The 15,963-nt window shown below is 53.6% G+C and overlaps 2 protein-coding genes across 2 annotated transcripts; both read left to right on the forward strand.

Annotated features, from left to right (window-relative positions):
- Nucleotides 1-8,669: 8,669 nt before the first annotated feature.
- On the forward strand, nucleotides 8,670-13,345 carry LOC131814113 (ral guanine nucleotide dissociation stimulator-like). Its single transcript, XM_059144803.1, has 6 exons — nucleotides 8,670-8,785; nucleotides 9,201-9,258; nucleotides 9,657-9,764; nucleotides 11,353-11,546; nucleotides 12,133-12,192; nucleotides 13,126-13,345. Exons 3-6 carry the CDS (start codon nucleotides 9,672-9,674, stop codon nucleotides 13,337-13,339), a joined length of 561 nt encoding a protein of 186 aa, XP_059000786.1. The 5' UTR covers nucleotides 8,670-8,785; nucleotides 9,201-9,258; nucleotides 9,657-9,671; the 3' UTR covers nucleotides 13,340-13,345.
- A 189-nt stretch (nucleotides 13,346-13,534) lies between these two features.
- On the forward strand, nucleotides 13,535-14,785 carry LOC131814111 (uncharacterized). The gene is made up of 2 exons (XM_059144799.1): nucleotides 13,535-14,563; nucleotides 14,609-14,785. Exons 1-2 carry the CDS (start codon nucleotides 13,543-13,545, stop codon nucleotides 14,773-14,775), a joined length of 1,188 nt encoding a protein of 395 aa, XP_059000782.1. The 5' UTR covers nucleotides 13,535-13,542; the 3' UTR covers nucleotides 14,776-14,785.
- Nucleotides 14,786-15,963: the final 1,178 nt, after the last annotated feature.

Below are 15,963 nucleotides of genomic sequence, written 5' to 3' on the forward strand. Positions count from 1 at the left end.
GTCGGAATTTTGGAACACTGAAAAAAATAAAATTAAGATGTTAAAAAAAAAATAATAAAGCCATGGCTTAAATAGCTATGTAAAAAAAAAAAAAAATTAAAAAAAAGAAAATAAAGTTGGGTCTTTGGGATTCCAAAGTTCTGATTCAACACCAGGCAGTGGGTCTGTCTGTGGGACTGAGGCTGATCATAGGTTGCTTTATAGAATATTTTACAGTTGAGGTGGCTGGCTTTGTGCCCTGCTACTCTGAGAACCCTGGGAAACAACCACCCACAAGGCAGAGAGAGCGGGGGCTGGGGTTGGGCCTTGGGGAAGTCTGCACAACCCCAGACGGGAAGCCATAGGGATAGTAAACAGGTGGGGCATGGACCCTGGTCACCATTCCCTCTGTGTTCCCCTACGTATCTGCAGCTTCCCAAGCACAAGGCTTTATCTGCTATGGCCCGTGGGAGGTGGGGAGGATGGAGGCCATTCCTGACCCCAGGCTCCTCCTCTCTGCAGCTCAGCCGCCGTGCCTTCTGCCCCTGCTGCAGAGCATATAAGAAAGAAATTGGGATCTGGTGGGGGAAATGACCCAAATGAGATAGAAATCCCTCACGGCACCTGGAAAATTCTACTGTCTAAGTGGGAATATGAAGGATGGTGACAGAACAGATACCAAGTTCACAAATGTGGGAAAATGTCTTTCTCTGTCACCCTCAGTTTTCAGGGACAGACACTGGGACAAGGTGCCAGTAGCTTTTTAGCAACCGCTGCTGATGTTTTATGAATCTACTGTGTGTCAGGTAGCCTGTTGTTTGCCCTCTTCCTCCACCTTCAGGAATAGTGGTTGGAAATTACTAGTTGGTTCCTCTCTCCCTTGGGTCCCATGACATACCACAGAACTCCCTCAGTAAATTACTTTTTTTTTTTTTTTTTTTGCTCAAATCAGTTTAAATAGATTTCTGTTACTTTCAAGGGTCTGTGACTAAAGTGGTTCATACTCATTTTATAGATGATGAAGCTGAAGCCGGAGGAATTTAATACACCCAAAGCCAGCAAATGGCAGTAACAGCCCGTGACCCCAGGTCTGTTTGGCACTAAGGTCAGCCTTTTCTGTGTGCTGCCTCCGCAGGGGTTGTCATCATAGGATGTGGTCCAGTAGACAATAGCGTCACTGCTCTACCCGGAAGGGAGAGGAATGGGCTGTGCAGGGGCCTGAGGTTGGCGACTGGCCAGGCCTGCCAGGAGAGAGTGGGTTGGGGGTGGAGGTCCGTGAAGGGCATCCAGGAAAAGGCCCACCTTGAGGAAGAAACTTCTAAGACAGAGGCTCTTGGCACTCAGAACAATCTGTTCAGCCTTGACCCTTCACCATCTAAGGGAGGCTTCCCTTCTAAGTTATTAATACCACAAGTACTGGCACAGGTCTTTCTTGGATGTAGAGTTTTGAAAGTAGGATTAGTGATAAATATTTTATATTGAAAATCATTAGCTTGAAGGCAGCTTTTGGCTGGAAAGCTCTAGGTGGATTTTGATTTCCCACTTTCTATTCCCTGTCCTGCCCGCCCCCCATACACACCTAGGTGGCAGAGTCCACATGTGCTGAGGACAGAATGTCCCGGCTGAAGGACAGACAATCTATCCGAGGTGCTTTTCCCAAGCATACAGATTCTACTCTGCAACACGTAAGTCTCAGTCTGGGTTGTTGGCTCCCTGAGGGGGCTGGACCACCAACGCTGCCAGCAGGGGCTCAGGGCTCTCCAAGTGAGGGCAACAGTGGGCAGCTCTGGCCTTGGAGAGATTTTATACACCACCCGAAGGACAATCTGTGTAGTTGGAGGATACCTGTACTCTGTGGGAGGAAGCCTGCTTTGCCCGTTTTCTTCAAAGAAAACCAGACATGTCTCTAGATATGGAGACAGCTTTTCTTACTGGTTGGGGAGGGGGACTCCAAAGGGTTTGCTGAGGTTGGCCTGAGCAGAGCGAACTCACCCCTTTGCCTGCCTTCTTACCTGGACTGTTCAACTGGAGGCAGATGCTGTCAGAAGCAAGAACCTTTCTGTTGTGGTGAAGCAGGTGACATCCCTCTCCGTTTCCTGTCTCCTGCCTTTGTGCGTTGGTGACTGACCTGGTTCCACCCTGTCCTAGGCTGGTACAGATTTCCATCCCTACTCTGGTTGGCACTCCGAGATAGACCCATCCTGGCCTTTCTGAAAACATGGGGACATAAAGATATTGTTGTATAATTAAAAGAGTGAAAAAAAATCAGTACCCAAGACTCCATATTTAAAATATCCGATGAACAAAAAATGCTAGCGCCGTGACTCGTCAGTTCGACAGTCGGATCTGTGGACCGTGGCTGAATCTCCCCTAATTCACTCGTCCTCAGCCCTGAGGCTCGTGCGAAGGGTAGACATCTGAGATATCCAGGGGGCCAAGCAAGCCATTCATTCTCCTCTCCTCATCCCTCAGGAGGACAAGCCACTTTAATTGGAAGAATCACAAATTGCTGTGTTGAACCGAACCCGTATAGTAAGTAGTCTTAGTAGAGAAACCCTTGTAGATTTTAGCTTAAATGGGCCTTTCAGTGATTTTGAATTATGATTCTTGTCACAGTAAAGAGTAATTCAGCTTCTGAAGTTTTTTTTTTTCTTTTAAGATTTTATTTCTTTACTTGACAGAGACTCAGTGAGAGAGGGGACACAAGCAGAGGGGGTGGGAGAGGGAGAAGCAGGCTCCCTGCTGAACAGGGGGCCCGATGTGGGGCTCCATCCCAGGACCCTGGGATCATGACCTGGGCTGGAGACAGGTGCTTAACTGACTGAGCCACCCTGGTGCCCCTCTGAAAGTTTTTAAAAAGCATCTATTTATTCATAGAGCAAACGTTTGCTGAGCACCTAGTTGGTGTCAGGCGCTATGCGGGGTCCCGTGGCTGGCCCTGTAGCCGGTCAGGGACCATCCGCCCTTGCAGAGGGTCACTGCTTAGGGCAGAGAGCCAAGTAGGTGAACCCTTGCAGGAGGGAATATGCTCTCCTGCAATCATGGGTTGTATGGGCGGTGTAGCTAGAAGGACTCAGGACTCCTGGGAAGGTGTGTGGAGGCCAGGTGTCTGTGTTCAGACCTGGCAGGTGACTGGGAGTTAGCGAGCAGCAGGAGGACGGTGTTACAAGCAGAGGGACGTTAGTGGCAAATGCCCAGAGCTGAGAGAGAACATGGCGCCCACTTCAGGGACTGAACTTCACTGTTGGTGCTGGGGGGGATGGAGGGTGGGGAAAGGGATAAAATGGTGAGAACTTCTTCTGGAGAGACAAGCATGAGCGAGATGACCAAAGGCAGAGAGAACATGGTCAGAAATTTGGACTTTTGTCCTGAGGCCAATGGGGAGCCACTGAAAAGCTCTTAGCAGGGAAGTTACATGATCCAACTGACATTTTAGGAAGATTGCTTTGGCTTCAGGATGGGAAGTGGGTTGGAGGTGGTGGGGAGAGTGTGGGTGGGAACCTGCTTAGGAAGCCATTGGAGGGATGTAGGTGGAGGTCTGGGAGCCTGAACCAGAGAGGAGAGGGGGCCGAGCAGGCAGAGGGAATATATTCGCAGCAGGAACCATCCATTAGACCGACTATGGGAGGGAGAAGGGGTGGTGGAGGGTGATCCCACGACTTGTGTGTGAGCAGATGGATGGAAGTTGGTGTGATTCTCCAGGAGGTGGGACACGAAGAGAATCAGACTGGGGGTGGTGGTGGGCTGGGTTGCCGTGGGGAGACGTAGTCACACTGGTTTTGGACAGCTGAAGCTCTAAATGATAACATCCAGAAGGCAGGCAGCCCTTCTGAAGCCACAGGAAAGGATGGTGAGGCCCATCACCACAAACCTAGTACCTAAAGACGTAGGGCCAAAGGTGCTGGCCCAGGAGAATGGGTGCATGGAGCAGTGCAGACAAAGGCCTGGGACAGGACTTCTCAACGCCAGCACTGCTGACACCTGGGGCTGCGTAATTCCATGGTGGAGAGTGTCCTATGCATTACGGGGTGTTTAGCAGCATCTCTGGTCTCTACCAGTAGAGCTCCCTACTTGTGATAGACACGATTTCTTCTGGTCATTGCCAGATCCCTCCTGAGGCCTGAAACTGTCCTCTCTTGAGAATCATCGGCCTAGGACAAAATAATGAGAAACATGGATTTTTAGAAAATGGGAAGAACCTGAAAAGGAGAAAAGGAGGAACCTGGGAAGGAGACTGGGAAGCAATGGCCAGAGAAGAGGGAAGAAAATCAGGAGAGTTTGAGAAACTAGAAAGTATTTAGAGGGGGACGAGTGGGTCAGAGCTGTCAAATATGCTGAGAGGCTGGGGACGAAGATGAGGACCCCACCAGAGGTAGGGTCAGGATGTGGCCCACACAGGAGGTGGCCTGAGTGGGGCAGTGGGGGGGGGGGACAGAAATCAAGATGGCGAGGCTTTCCTGTCAGGAGTGTGGGGGGCAGTGGCTGGAGAGGGTGACTATGGACGGCACTTTCAGGAGGCGGGGCTGGGGACAGGAGACATGGCTCTGAAGGCGGTGAGGGATCCCAGGAGCTTTTGGTTAAGATGAGAGAGACTTGTCCCCGGGCCAGTGGTGCTGGGAGGGGTGGGTGATGAACGTGGGGAGAGGGGAGGGGTGCAGCTGCAGGAGCGATGGAAGCAAAGGACAGGAGGGGAGGGGAAGCCAGACATGGGGGAGGGAAGCCGCCTCTGTCTGGTCCTGGGAGGGCAGGATAGGAAGCACAGAGGCTGAGGACATTCCCGTATGGAGGCTTCTGTTTACCAGAAAAGCAGATGAGCTCATTTGCTGGTGAGGCCACAGAGGTGTGAGTGAGCAGGGGAGTTGGAACAGCTGTTATTGGGAATGGGTGAGAGAACACAACGGAGAGACCAGAGTGTGGGGAGGGGGTGGCGGTGGAGGGTCAGAGCTGAGAGGCAGGTGAGGCTGGAGGCTGTGGCTTTACAGAGATGCCAACCTTCAGAGTCTGCAGCTTCCTCTAGCACAGCTCAGTTGCCTAGGGCTGGGGTTCCATGGAGGGACATCCGGCAAGGGAGCAGAGGCTGCCGATAAGAGGGGTTGATGGGATCACTGAAGAGTGTGAGCCCCTGAGGAGAAAGTGTGCCAAGGGGTCCCACTGTTCCTGTCACCCCACCAAGGACAGAGGGCCCCAAGGGAAGCATTACCAGTCCAGGGTCCTATGTGCTGTCTGTCCCACTCTGGAAGAGCCGGGGGGCAGAGGGGACTGGGGCCCATGTTAATCATTGGGCTATTCCTGATGTTTTCCCCATTTTATAAGATCAGTTCTGCTTCATGATCCAACTGGTTCACTCCTGTAGGTCACATCTAAAGACCCCACTGGCCAGAGGTGTAAGGGACTCACTCCATGACCTCAGCCTGTCGGATGACCCAAGAGCTGTGACCAGAACCCAGTCAAGTCTCAACAGCCTGGCCACGTCCAGGGTTTTGTGCCCCAGTGCCTCTGTATTGAAGCCAGAGGGATTGTTCCAAAAGCACTAACCGGAAGGTGCCCGTTCACCACTTAAACCCTCCTGTGGTTTCCCATCACATCAAGAATGAAATGCAAACCCACTGTCAGGGTTTCCCTGAGCTTGGGCTCTGCTTCTTTTGGAGCTTATCTGGCTTACTCTCTGCCTCATAGCTGTACTGGCATCCACTGCTCAGTCCTCCTACCCCAAGGCCTTTGCATGTGCTGATTCTGCAGGCGGGGACTACTCCCCCATCTTCCCAGGACTGGCTCCTTCTCATCATTCAAACTGGCTCACATGCCATCTACTCAGAGGCTTCTCTACTCAGTGTCATGCCATTCAGAGCTGTCCTCCGCAGCCAGGCACTCCTGATCACATTTCTTGGCTTATTGTCTTTATAGCATTTACTATGGTTAAAATGACCTTGTTTTGTGTTTGCTCATTTACTGATCGTCTGTCTCTCCCATGGGAATGTCAGATCCCTAAGAGCAAGGACAACGTCTAGTTCCATGCTTTGCCCCTAGGGGGCAGCGCAGCTAGGATCACTTAGATGGTGAATGATACTTGGACAGTGTCTCGCACACATTCAACATCTGTGGGGGGGCGGTGCTGAGTTATTACACAGGATTTCCTAGAGTCCAACTGCAGCTGCTTTGGAATAATCACATTTCCTATGATATCACAAAGCTGTTTGAAGAGCACCCATGAGCATCTCGTCTTACTTCCAAAGCTCTCCTGGAGGGTGGCTTGGAGGCAGGTTCACTCAGGTGTGAACGAACGGTCAGTCTTCCAGAGGAGACTCAGCGCTGCCCTCCCGCCAGCGTCCCCTCCCCCAGGCCTATTGTCGTTGCCCTGGGAGCACGCTGGAGACAGGGGCAGTTTGCCAGGAAACTTAGCTCCAGCCTTTTGCCGTCTAATTCAATGCATCCAAAGATCAACAGAAATATTACCAAATCAGAAGCTGTGCTCAAATCCAAAGCTCACAATTAGCGAAGGTAAAAGCTTCCTGAGCTGCGTTGGCACAAGGTCTGGAAACAGCCCTGAATGAAGCCACCTAGTGTCCGACAAAGGCAGTCGTTTCTACCCAAACGAAACTGGAAAGATCCGCCAACTGCAGTGCTCCATCTGGTGCACTGACTGGGTGTTCGGGTTCCAGCAGTCTTAAGTCCCAACACAGCCTTAGATGTGACCTGCCCTGCTAACTGAGGAGACACGGTTAAGGGGCGGAGATCGCTTCCCTCTGTTGGAGGGCTCGAGAGTGCTCCTGAGATTATCCAAAAAATGACGAAGAGCTGTACCATCCCCTGCACTCTTGACCGTGTGTATTGAGAATGCTTTTACCCTCCTAGATCATTCGTAGGATCAGAATCTGAATACTGGGAAAGCACACCTTGGGAGAGCCATTGATCCCTGAGAACCCAGGAGGACTAGCATCTTGGGATGAACACCCGGTGAGGTGCCCCCTGGGCAAGTGTCTACCCCCCCCCCCCACCCCGCTCATGCCCAGCACTGGTTCTGAGGGTCCCAGATCAGCCACGGCTCTGTTTCCCACCTGCCCACAGGACGAGACTGTGAACCCAGAGGCTTTGCGTGCTGGCCAGGGCTGTCACGTGGCTGCGAGTGTGCTTGCACGGAGCCGGGAGGGGAGGGCAAGGCATGCCTGCGGCAGCACACAGCTGTTCGTGCTAACTCGTCAACCCTGCATGTGGGGTAGCGGCGGGAATTTCCTCCTTCAGTGGGTGGGAACGCAGTGTCCCCGGGGCTCTCAGGACAGCACTTGGGGTCCCAGGTGAGGAGTCCTAGCTGTTGGGTGTGGCCCACATTAGCTGGACTGAGTGGGGGGGGTTAGGAGAGGGACCAAGGCGGACCCCCTCCCAGGAGGGAGCACCGGGGGAGACCCTGCTTAATTGGCCTCCGGTTTGGGTTCATGTAGTTGGATTATTGCCCGGGCTGGGCCTTGTTAAACCACAGAGCCTGGTTCCTTTCCTTTGTCACACTGGGGAATGACCCTAGAGGAATGTGGAAACTAGATTAGCAACAAGGTTCAAGGTTGGGGAAAGCAGTTGCTCACATAAATCCCGGAGTGTGAAGGAGGGGTGGGGGCACTTTGTTATTTTATTCCATTTCCTTGTTTTCACTTTGTCCACTCTAGCCCCAACTACACATAAGAAAAGGGGTGGCCTTCACTTGTTTTTAACCCAACAGATTACAAACTGGAGGGCAGGGATGCCACGTCCCCAGATAGGATTGGCACACAGCGATGGCACGGGGTGCCTGGTGGCATGGGGCAGTGACAGGCCAGGCAGCCTGGTTTCCTGCCCCAGCTCTGTGCAGTTACTGGGCCACTGGTGGGCTGTTATTCTGCCTGCCAGCCTCAGTCTCCTCATCTGTGAAATGGTCCTAACACCTGCCCTACCATCTCATAGGATGACTATGAAGATCATACTGACCAACTGCGAGGTGTCGGAGGTCTCACCAAGGCTTCTGCTTCTTCTAGACCACTCCCAGGAAAGTGATCACCCAACTATGCTGTGATTCGGAGTACAGGGCTTTACAGAGTAGAAAGCCAGGATGTAGCTTCATGGTTTTCAGCCATTTTCCCTAACTGATGTCTGGGAACTCTGAAGCATTCAGGGCCCACCTGGTCTTCTGCGGACCACCAGGATACTGAGATCATGCTGTCACACCTGGGATATCACCCCACTTCACCCCTTGAACACTTTTAAGTCAGGAATGTCCCAGACAGGGGTGAACACCTAAATGTTTCAATCAAGCACCTGTCTGTCGATAGAAACTTTGCAGTAGGCTTCTTCAGGTAGGTGCCTCCCCTCGGATGTATCCAAAGCCCTATCATCCGCATAACTTGTTCCCACCCAAGGGCCAAGGGCCAAGGGACAAGGCCAATCCCTTACTAAGGGATTTCATTGAAAATTCGAAGCCTAAGTTCTTGAGAAGCTATTACCCAGCCCTTTGTAGGAGGGGCTGTCGTCTTCTGGGACTCCAGAATATGAGCACCGATGAAGACATGTGTGCACTCAGGAGCGAGTGTGCTTGTGCACACAAACACACACACCCCAGGAGGGACTGTGGGGTGGGATCTGATTAGTAGCAGATTCCAAGAAGTTGATAGGAGGGAGGAAATTGGGAGGTATTTCCTACCTGTGACAGCACTCCTCTAACATCATAGCTATTATTCAACCTATGCCTGTGGACATCTGATAGAAAGACATGCTGGAATCATCCATATTTTGCAGAGAAGCCCATCCCTGTCAGGCACAATGGCTTATCTAAGGTCCAAACCAGGTAAGCATAGAGACTTGTGTCTGAAACCAGGTGTGTTTGCAAGCTGGGGCACTGGCTGCTCCCAGACCTTCCCTGGGGGCCTGTTCCGAGGGGTGTGTTGGGGTCACTGTGTACAGATAAGATGTGGCCTTGCATGCAGAAGGGGGAAGAGGAGATGGCAGACCAGAGCACTGTTCGTGTAGGGGTCCAACCAGGAGTGGGCCCCGGTAGGGGATCACAGGCAGTGATGTCACTGCCTGGATCACAAAGGCCCACAACTTGTAACCCCTGCAACCAGGACCCACACTCTAGTCCGGTGTCAGGGCTATTTGGATAGAAACGTCTGAGACAGAAAGATGTTTTCATCCTGTCTACGTACATCCCGGGGCTCTGGGAACCAGAACCCCCAAGAAAATGGCTTGTTTCCATGTTGCAGAAGTTGGCTGAAACCACCCCCGCGATGCCTCAGGATATTTCGAGGGAGACGCCATAAGGTACTTACTACTGAGGAGACTAGGCGATGCCCACCCCTCTGAACCGTGCTAGGGAAGCCCCATCCCTTCCTCTGGAGTTTGAGGGGAGGAGGGATATGTGGGGGTTCCCGCCCATGGGCTGGAGGAGGGTGAGCACAGTGGATACCCTGGTGATCCCTTCTTGTTCACACCAATGTCAGGGTGGGCAGGGTGCACCGGGGATTCCTGAGGTGACTCTGAGCTGTGCCAGAGCACATCCAAGGCCCTGAAGCTGGGCCACGTTTCTCTTCTTGGGGGAGGGCTCTGCCACCTGGGCTGTGGTGTGTCTGGAATGGAGCGCCCTGGGTCTGAAGACCAGCAAAGGCCTCCAGACAGGGCTCTAAGGTCTCCTGCCTGGCTGCCGGGCACTGTCTTTACAGAACGCTCCAGAGGACATGGTGCAGGAGCTGAATGTTGACATCCCCTGCTCTCATTCCCCAAAGGACAAGGAGCCGCACAGGGCCAACAGAGTCTGGCGCTGGCTCAGGGTGAGTGCAGGTGCTGGGGAGACTCGACCCCTGGGAATCCGATGCAGCACCAAGGGCCCCACTTCCTAGAAGCCAGCCTGGCCTCCTAGAGTCCTGTACTCCTGTGAATCTGCATCCCCTCTCTTCCCCAAACTGGCCCTCATGGTCCCGCCCACGCCTTGGACAGAAGTAGAGCCATTGTCCACATACTTATAGGAATATCATTAAAGAGACTTTAGACCAGATCTCATCCCGTTGATCTAGACTCCTTTTGCCCTGTGCTAGGCATTTTCCTAACTCGTGCTCCCAGGTGGCCCAACAGTACTTCCTCAAGTTATACAAATCTTGCAAATGATCATTTGCAAGAGTGAGTTGGGAGACTCTGATCCAAAGGGACATGGGGCCCATGGTACTCTGTCTCTTGCTCTGTGCTTTTGTTTTGATGGAACACATCATTGGGTCCCCGAGGGTCAGGAACAGGGGCCTCACTGCACTGCATGGTAGTCCAGAAGGCCAGTCATTTATCACCAGCAACGAGCCCTTTACAGGGGCAGGACTGGATATAATCCCCTTCTGTGGCCAATGAACAGTGCTGCATCCTACAGCCTCCGTGCCCTCCTATCCTAAGCCCTCTCACCTAAAACGTCTGTGTTCTCATCTCAAGAATGAGATATGTTGGGTGCCAGGGTGGCTCAGGGGGTTCAGCCTCTGCCTGCAGCTCAGGTCATGGTCTCACGATCCTGGGATCAAGGCCCACGTTGGGGGGTCTCTGCTCAGCGGGGAACCTGCTTCCCCGTCTCTGTCTGGCTGCCTCTCTGCCTACTTGTGACCTCTCTCTGTCAAATAAATAAATAAATAATCTTTAAAAAAATAAAAAGAATGGGCGATGTCATCAGAAATCACAGGATCCATGCCACTCATGCAGGGACGTGCTACCAATACTCCGCTCACAAAAGGACCTGAGATACTAGCAAGTTCAGACATCATTTTTTTCAATTCTTTGTATGGATACCAAGAACATATTCTCTTTTGCTTTAAGGTTTCTTTCTTTCTTTCTTTCTCTCTTTCTTTCTTTGAATTTTATTTCTTTATTTGACAGACAGAGATCACAAGTAGGCAGAGAGGCAGGCTGAGACAGAGAGGGGAAGTAGGCTCCCCACCGAGTAGAGAGCCCGATGCGGGGCTCGATCCCAGAACCCTGAGATCATGACCTAAGCCAAAGGCAGAGGCTTTAACCCATTGAGCCACCCAGACACCCCTTCCTTAAAGGGTTCTTAATTGATTGGTTGATTGATGGATTGAGAGGGAGGCAGGGGGAGAGTGGGAGAAGCAGAGGGAGAGACAGAATCCTCAAGCAGACACTGCCCTATGGACACAGCCCTACGAGGAACACAGCCTCAGGACATGGAGAGCATGACCTGAAGCAAAACCAAGAGTCTTAGGCTGAACCCAATGAGACACTGAGTCACCCGATTCTTTTTCGGACTCTGGGCTCTCTTGTCCCACCTCTTGTAGAAGTTCCTGAGATCTGGGGGCTCATTCTGCCCTCCAAGCCCCAACCCTCCTGGTGGCCACAGCACTGACTCATGTCTCCTCTGATTCACCTCAGGGGGAAAATGGCTCAATGAGGAAGAGGAATAAGACCTTTATACTATGGAACACTCGTGCCAGTTCATTGGAGGCCATAATAGATTACCTGGTGACTGCCGTCATAAAAGAAGATCTAAACTATGTTCACATGTTTCTCGAAATACATCGCACCCTTGCTACCACCCAGGAGGTGCTGGGCCTCCTCTTTGCAAGGTGAGCACCCTCCCCTGCCCCTAACTGCTCCGTGGGATTTGGCCAATGCCTGGTTGTGAGACTTGGCAGGACCCCAAGCTTCCCCAAGCTTCCCTTGCTCCTAACTGGGGCAGAGTTATTATAGGGATTCAGTGGGGTCTTGTAGGGAAAGAACACTTGGTAGCCTGCGCCAGTGGAAAAGTCTGTTGTTGGGCCTGTGGGCATGCTCTTTGAACATTCCCGTGCCCCTCATGATGAAACCTCTGCCTCATTCCTGACTCTCACTGTGATCTTGAGCTGGGCTCCTTTGCCACTGAAAGGGAGATCTGAGATTCCTTCTGGGGACTGTGTGTGGGTGAATCCAGAGCAGGCAACCCTGAGGGTGAGCAGGGGCCAGGGCAACTCAGATGTCGGTGATGGGCTGGTTGGGGCCCTTTCATTCAGCAAGCATTCAGGAAGCCCCAGTAGGTGGAGGCGATTGTCTCGGAGCTGAATGGGATCCCTGCACAGAACAGAGAGCACCCCAGGGCTGCAGGCTAGTCGAGGGTCAGGCGGTGAGAGCCAACATCCACAGACATCTCATGTGATGCCCCCTGGCCTCCTCTAGATTCGGATGTGTTTACTCCACGTATGACGAGGTCGGCGGACCCCAGGACCAGCGCAACATGTGAGTAAGCTTTGGCTGCTCCAGGAGGGCCTTCCCTCTCCAGCAGGGCAGTAAGGGTACTGTGAGTTCGAGGGGCTGATGGACCTTCACGCACACCTCTGTGATTCCTGCTTTACGGTAAAGGTCTGAGAGCTTCTACTGGAAACTGGGAAGGTGCCCTGGGTAACTGGGGTAGGTGTGTGAGCACTGTGGGAGAGCAGAGGGGGTTGGAGGACAGCTTCAACCCCTGAGAGGGTCATGCTCCATCCCTGCCCCCTCCCAGCCCTCTCTCTGCCCCAATTCTGGGACCCAGAACGCAGGATTTAGGAAGCATCGCACAGCAGTCTGTTGGCACCTGCACTCGGTGCTCAGAGGGGGCTCAGGGAGAGTGGTGACCCAGTAGAGCCCAGGGAGCAGCAGGCATCCCACACCCTGTGGGAGGTGAGTGTCAGTGGAAACAGACCCACTCTCATGGCACCTAGTGACTGGGCAGAGGAGGTAACGGTGGAGGTATGGGGAGGGTCCTGGGAAGGCCTGGCTAGAGACAGAGTCCCTTTGTTCCCTCCTCAGTTGGATCTTCAAGGAGCAGAGGCGAGTGCAGTGAGGGTAATTAAGAGGCCAGACACCACCCCTCCCTGGACACATGCAGTTGAATTCAAATGGCTCGTGGGCAAGGAGACAGACTGAGGAGTGTGTCCAGCTCCCCTAAAAAGTCCAGAAATGCTCCCCCCATTGACCAAGGACTCCCACTCCCAGAGGCTTTTGGCCAGCCTGCCGTGTGGGAGCAGGCCTGTCTCAGGCAGGACTGCCAGGTCGCAGGTGGACAAGGAGTCCGACTGGTCTCGGACAGGAGCTGGAAGCCCAGGGGCCCAGGTTCCCACAGGGGTTCCCTGGGATATTGGTTTGGATGCATACCCTGTCCTCTGACTTCTCTGCCTCTATGTCTGTCCCCAGGGCCGTCTATGCCATCCTGGATATGTGGGTGGAAAGGTATCCAGGGGATTTTGTGCAGCCTCCAGAGTATCCCAACTTGCATGCTCTACTGGCCTACCTGCAGGTCAATGCGCCTGGCTCGGACCTGCTGCGCCGTGCCCAGCTTCTGCTTCCAGAAAGGCAGCGCGCTGAGACCACAGAGCCAGAGGCTGGGGGTGAGGAGGACTGGGGGTAACTGATGTGGGCCTGAGGAGGAGGCAGGGTGGGCCACCCTGAGGAAGCCTCCATAGATTGTAGTTGGGCCGAGAGGAGTGAGTTATCTCAGATCCCTGTCCCCATGGGCTTCTGTTGGGGACACCTTCCAGGGGCTGGGTCTTGAACACAGGCCACGCTGAGTGGTAGGGAAAGGGAAAGGCGAGAGGGAAGTCAACCAAGCTGATGATGCTTTCTCTTCTTGGAGCTACAGCACCGGCCCCGGAGCCAGATCAGGATGTGTCTCGGGAAGTGGTTCCAGCAGCCACTCTGGCACCCGCTGCACCTCTGGGGCCTGAGCTGGTCCCCGCCATCCCTGCTGCGGCTGCTCACTATGGGATAGGAAGACCAGTGACCCCCCCTGACCCGTTGGGGCCAGGGCAGATGGTCGTCAGGGCCCTCGTTCACTTCTCTGCCACGGAAGAGCCACCAGGCCTTTTGACTTTCCTGGATGACCAGCAGGGTCCTGCCCCCGAGCTGCCGCCCCCTGCGTCCGTGGAGCAAGCAGGCTCGGCCCCCGAGCTGCCGCCCCCTGCCTCCGTGGAGCAAGCAGGCTCGGCCCCCGAGCTGCCGCCCCCTGCCTCCGTGGAGCAAGCAGGCTCGGTCCCCGAGCTGCCGCCCCCTGCCTCCGTGGAGCAAGCAGGCTCGGTCCCCGAGCTGCCGCCCCCTGCCTCCGTGGAGCAAGCAGGCTCGGTCCCCGAGCTGCCGCCCCCTGCCTCCGTGGAGCAAGCAGGCTCGGCCCCCGAGCTGCCGCCCCCTGCCTCCGTGGAGCAAGCAGGCTCGGTCCCCGAGCTGCCGCCCCCTGCCTCCGTGGAGCAAGCAGGCTCGGTCCCCGAGCTGCCGCCCCCTGCCTCCGTGGAGCAAGCAGGCTCGGTCCCCGAGCTGCCGCCCCCTGCCTCCGTGGAGCAAGCAGGCTCGGTCCCCGAGCTGCCGCCCCCTGCCTCCGTGGAGCAAGCAGGCTCGGTCCCCGAGCTGCCGCCCCCTGCCTCCGTGGAGCAAGCAGGCTCGGCCCCCGAGCTGCCGCCCCCTGCCTCCGTGGAGCAAGCAGGCTCGGCCCCGGAGCTGCCGCCCCCTGCCTCCGTGGAGCAAGCAGGCTCGGTCCCCGAGCTGCCGCCCCCTGCCTCCGTGGAGCAAGCAGGCTCGGCCCCCGAGCTGCCGCCCCCTGCCTCCGTGGAGCAAGCAGTCTCGGTCCCCGAGCTGCCCCCACCTGCCTCCCTGGAGCAAGCGGCCTGGGCCCCCAAGCTGCCACCACCTGCCTCCGTGGAGCAAGCATGCTTCGCTCCCGAGGAGCACCTCGTGCTTGCTACAACCAGAAAGCGTGTCTTTCCCATCCCCCTTATTGCATTTTTTGTATTTCTTCTCTTTTGTGTGTATGTATATAATTACATACTAGATTTAATTAAAGACAGTAGAACTTGAGTTTACATAACATTTTACTTGCATTCTTTGCAGTGGGATATGGAGGTCTCATTAGGTCCATCCAGAGTGTTGCACAACCATGTCGTTCTGCAACGTTTCTGTCACAGAGACACCCGCGCTCCTCATCGCTCACTGCTCTGTCCCTAGCCCAGTCCCTGCAACCGCTGCTCTGCTCTCTGTCTCCGCCACTTCACCTCCACTTGGATTTTCCTCTGCCTGGAATCCTACACTATGGCCTTCTGTGTGTGTCTGCAGAACATAAGTGTGATTCCCCTCTTTTCAAACTTTGTTATACAAATAACATTTTATTAGATAGGAATGTTCCTGAAAGAACAGAGATCACGGGAAGCCCCCAAATGAACTGTTTTCATTCTGAGCTAGGTTTCCCATTTAGAAGCATGCCTTGAAAAGCAGAAACCATGAGAGAAATGTCTGGGTCCATGAGACACCTTTACATGCTTTCATTTTTCTGGATAGTCTGTTTCAACTATTCTAATGGGCATGTTATCAAGTATTAAAATTATATCTAAATTTTCTCCTCTTGCTAACAAGTTACGTCATAAAAGAGTTCTTTAGGCTTTATCCAGACTATGTTTATTTAGTAAATAATGATTTAAAGATGAAAAAAGGAAGGCATGTTCCTTCTACCGATGAACAATCCCCTAAAATACACGGCATCCTTCTTCTCCGCCTTACCCTCAGTGTAGTGTGTGTGTGTGTGTGTGTGTGTGTGTGTGCGTGTGTGCACATGTGCGCACATGTATGTGACAGAGTGGGCTGGGGAAGGTTCCGGGGCTGTGCTCTTGTTCTTCCTTATGTCCCCTCAGTGGACAGACACTGTCGCTCTGTCTTCTTGGGCATTCTCAGTGACAGCATTCAGGAACCCCCTCTGTTGAGCAACTAATTCATATCCAGTTATTTGACTCTCATAATGTAAGTGATAAGCATGTCTGTGTCATAAATGTCTGTTTTTTTTAGAAATGATTCCTATAAACACCAACACCGAAACACACTTTACCCACATTTTTAGGGGACTGGCTGCTGGCTCCTCTATGCTGTCTTCATTAGGGAGAAGCATTGCTTTGGAAAGGAGGGATCCAGGATTCTATAGATGAGACCTGAAATCATGAGGAGGACAAGCCAGCAGTGATGACGTCGGGGCCCTGGGAGTGACCATAGAGCATTGGG

This window comes from Mustela lutreola, chromosome 13 (genome assembly GCF_030435805.1).
Source record: "Mustela lutreola isolate mMusLut2 chromosome 13, mMusLut2.pri, whole genome shotgun sequence".
NCBI classification, from domain to species: Eukaryota; Metazoa; Chordata; class Mammalia; order Carnivora; family Mustelidae; genus Mustela; species Mustela lutreola.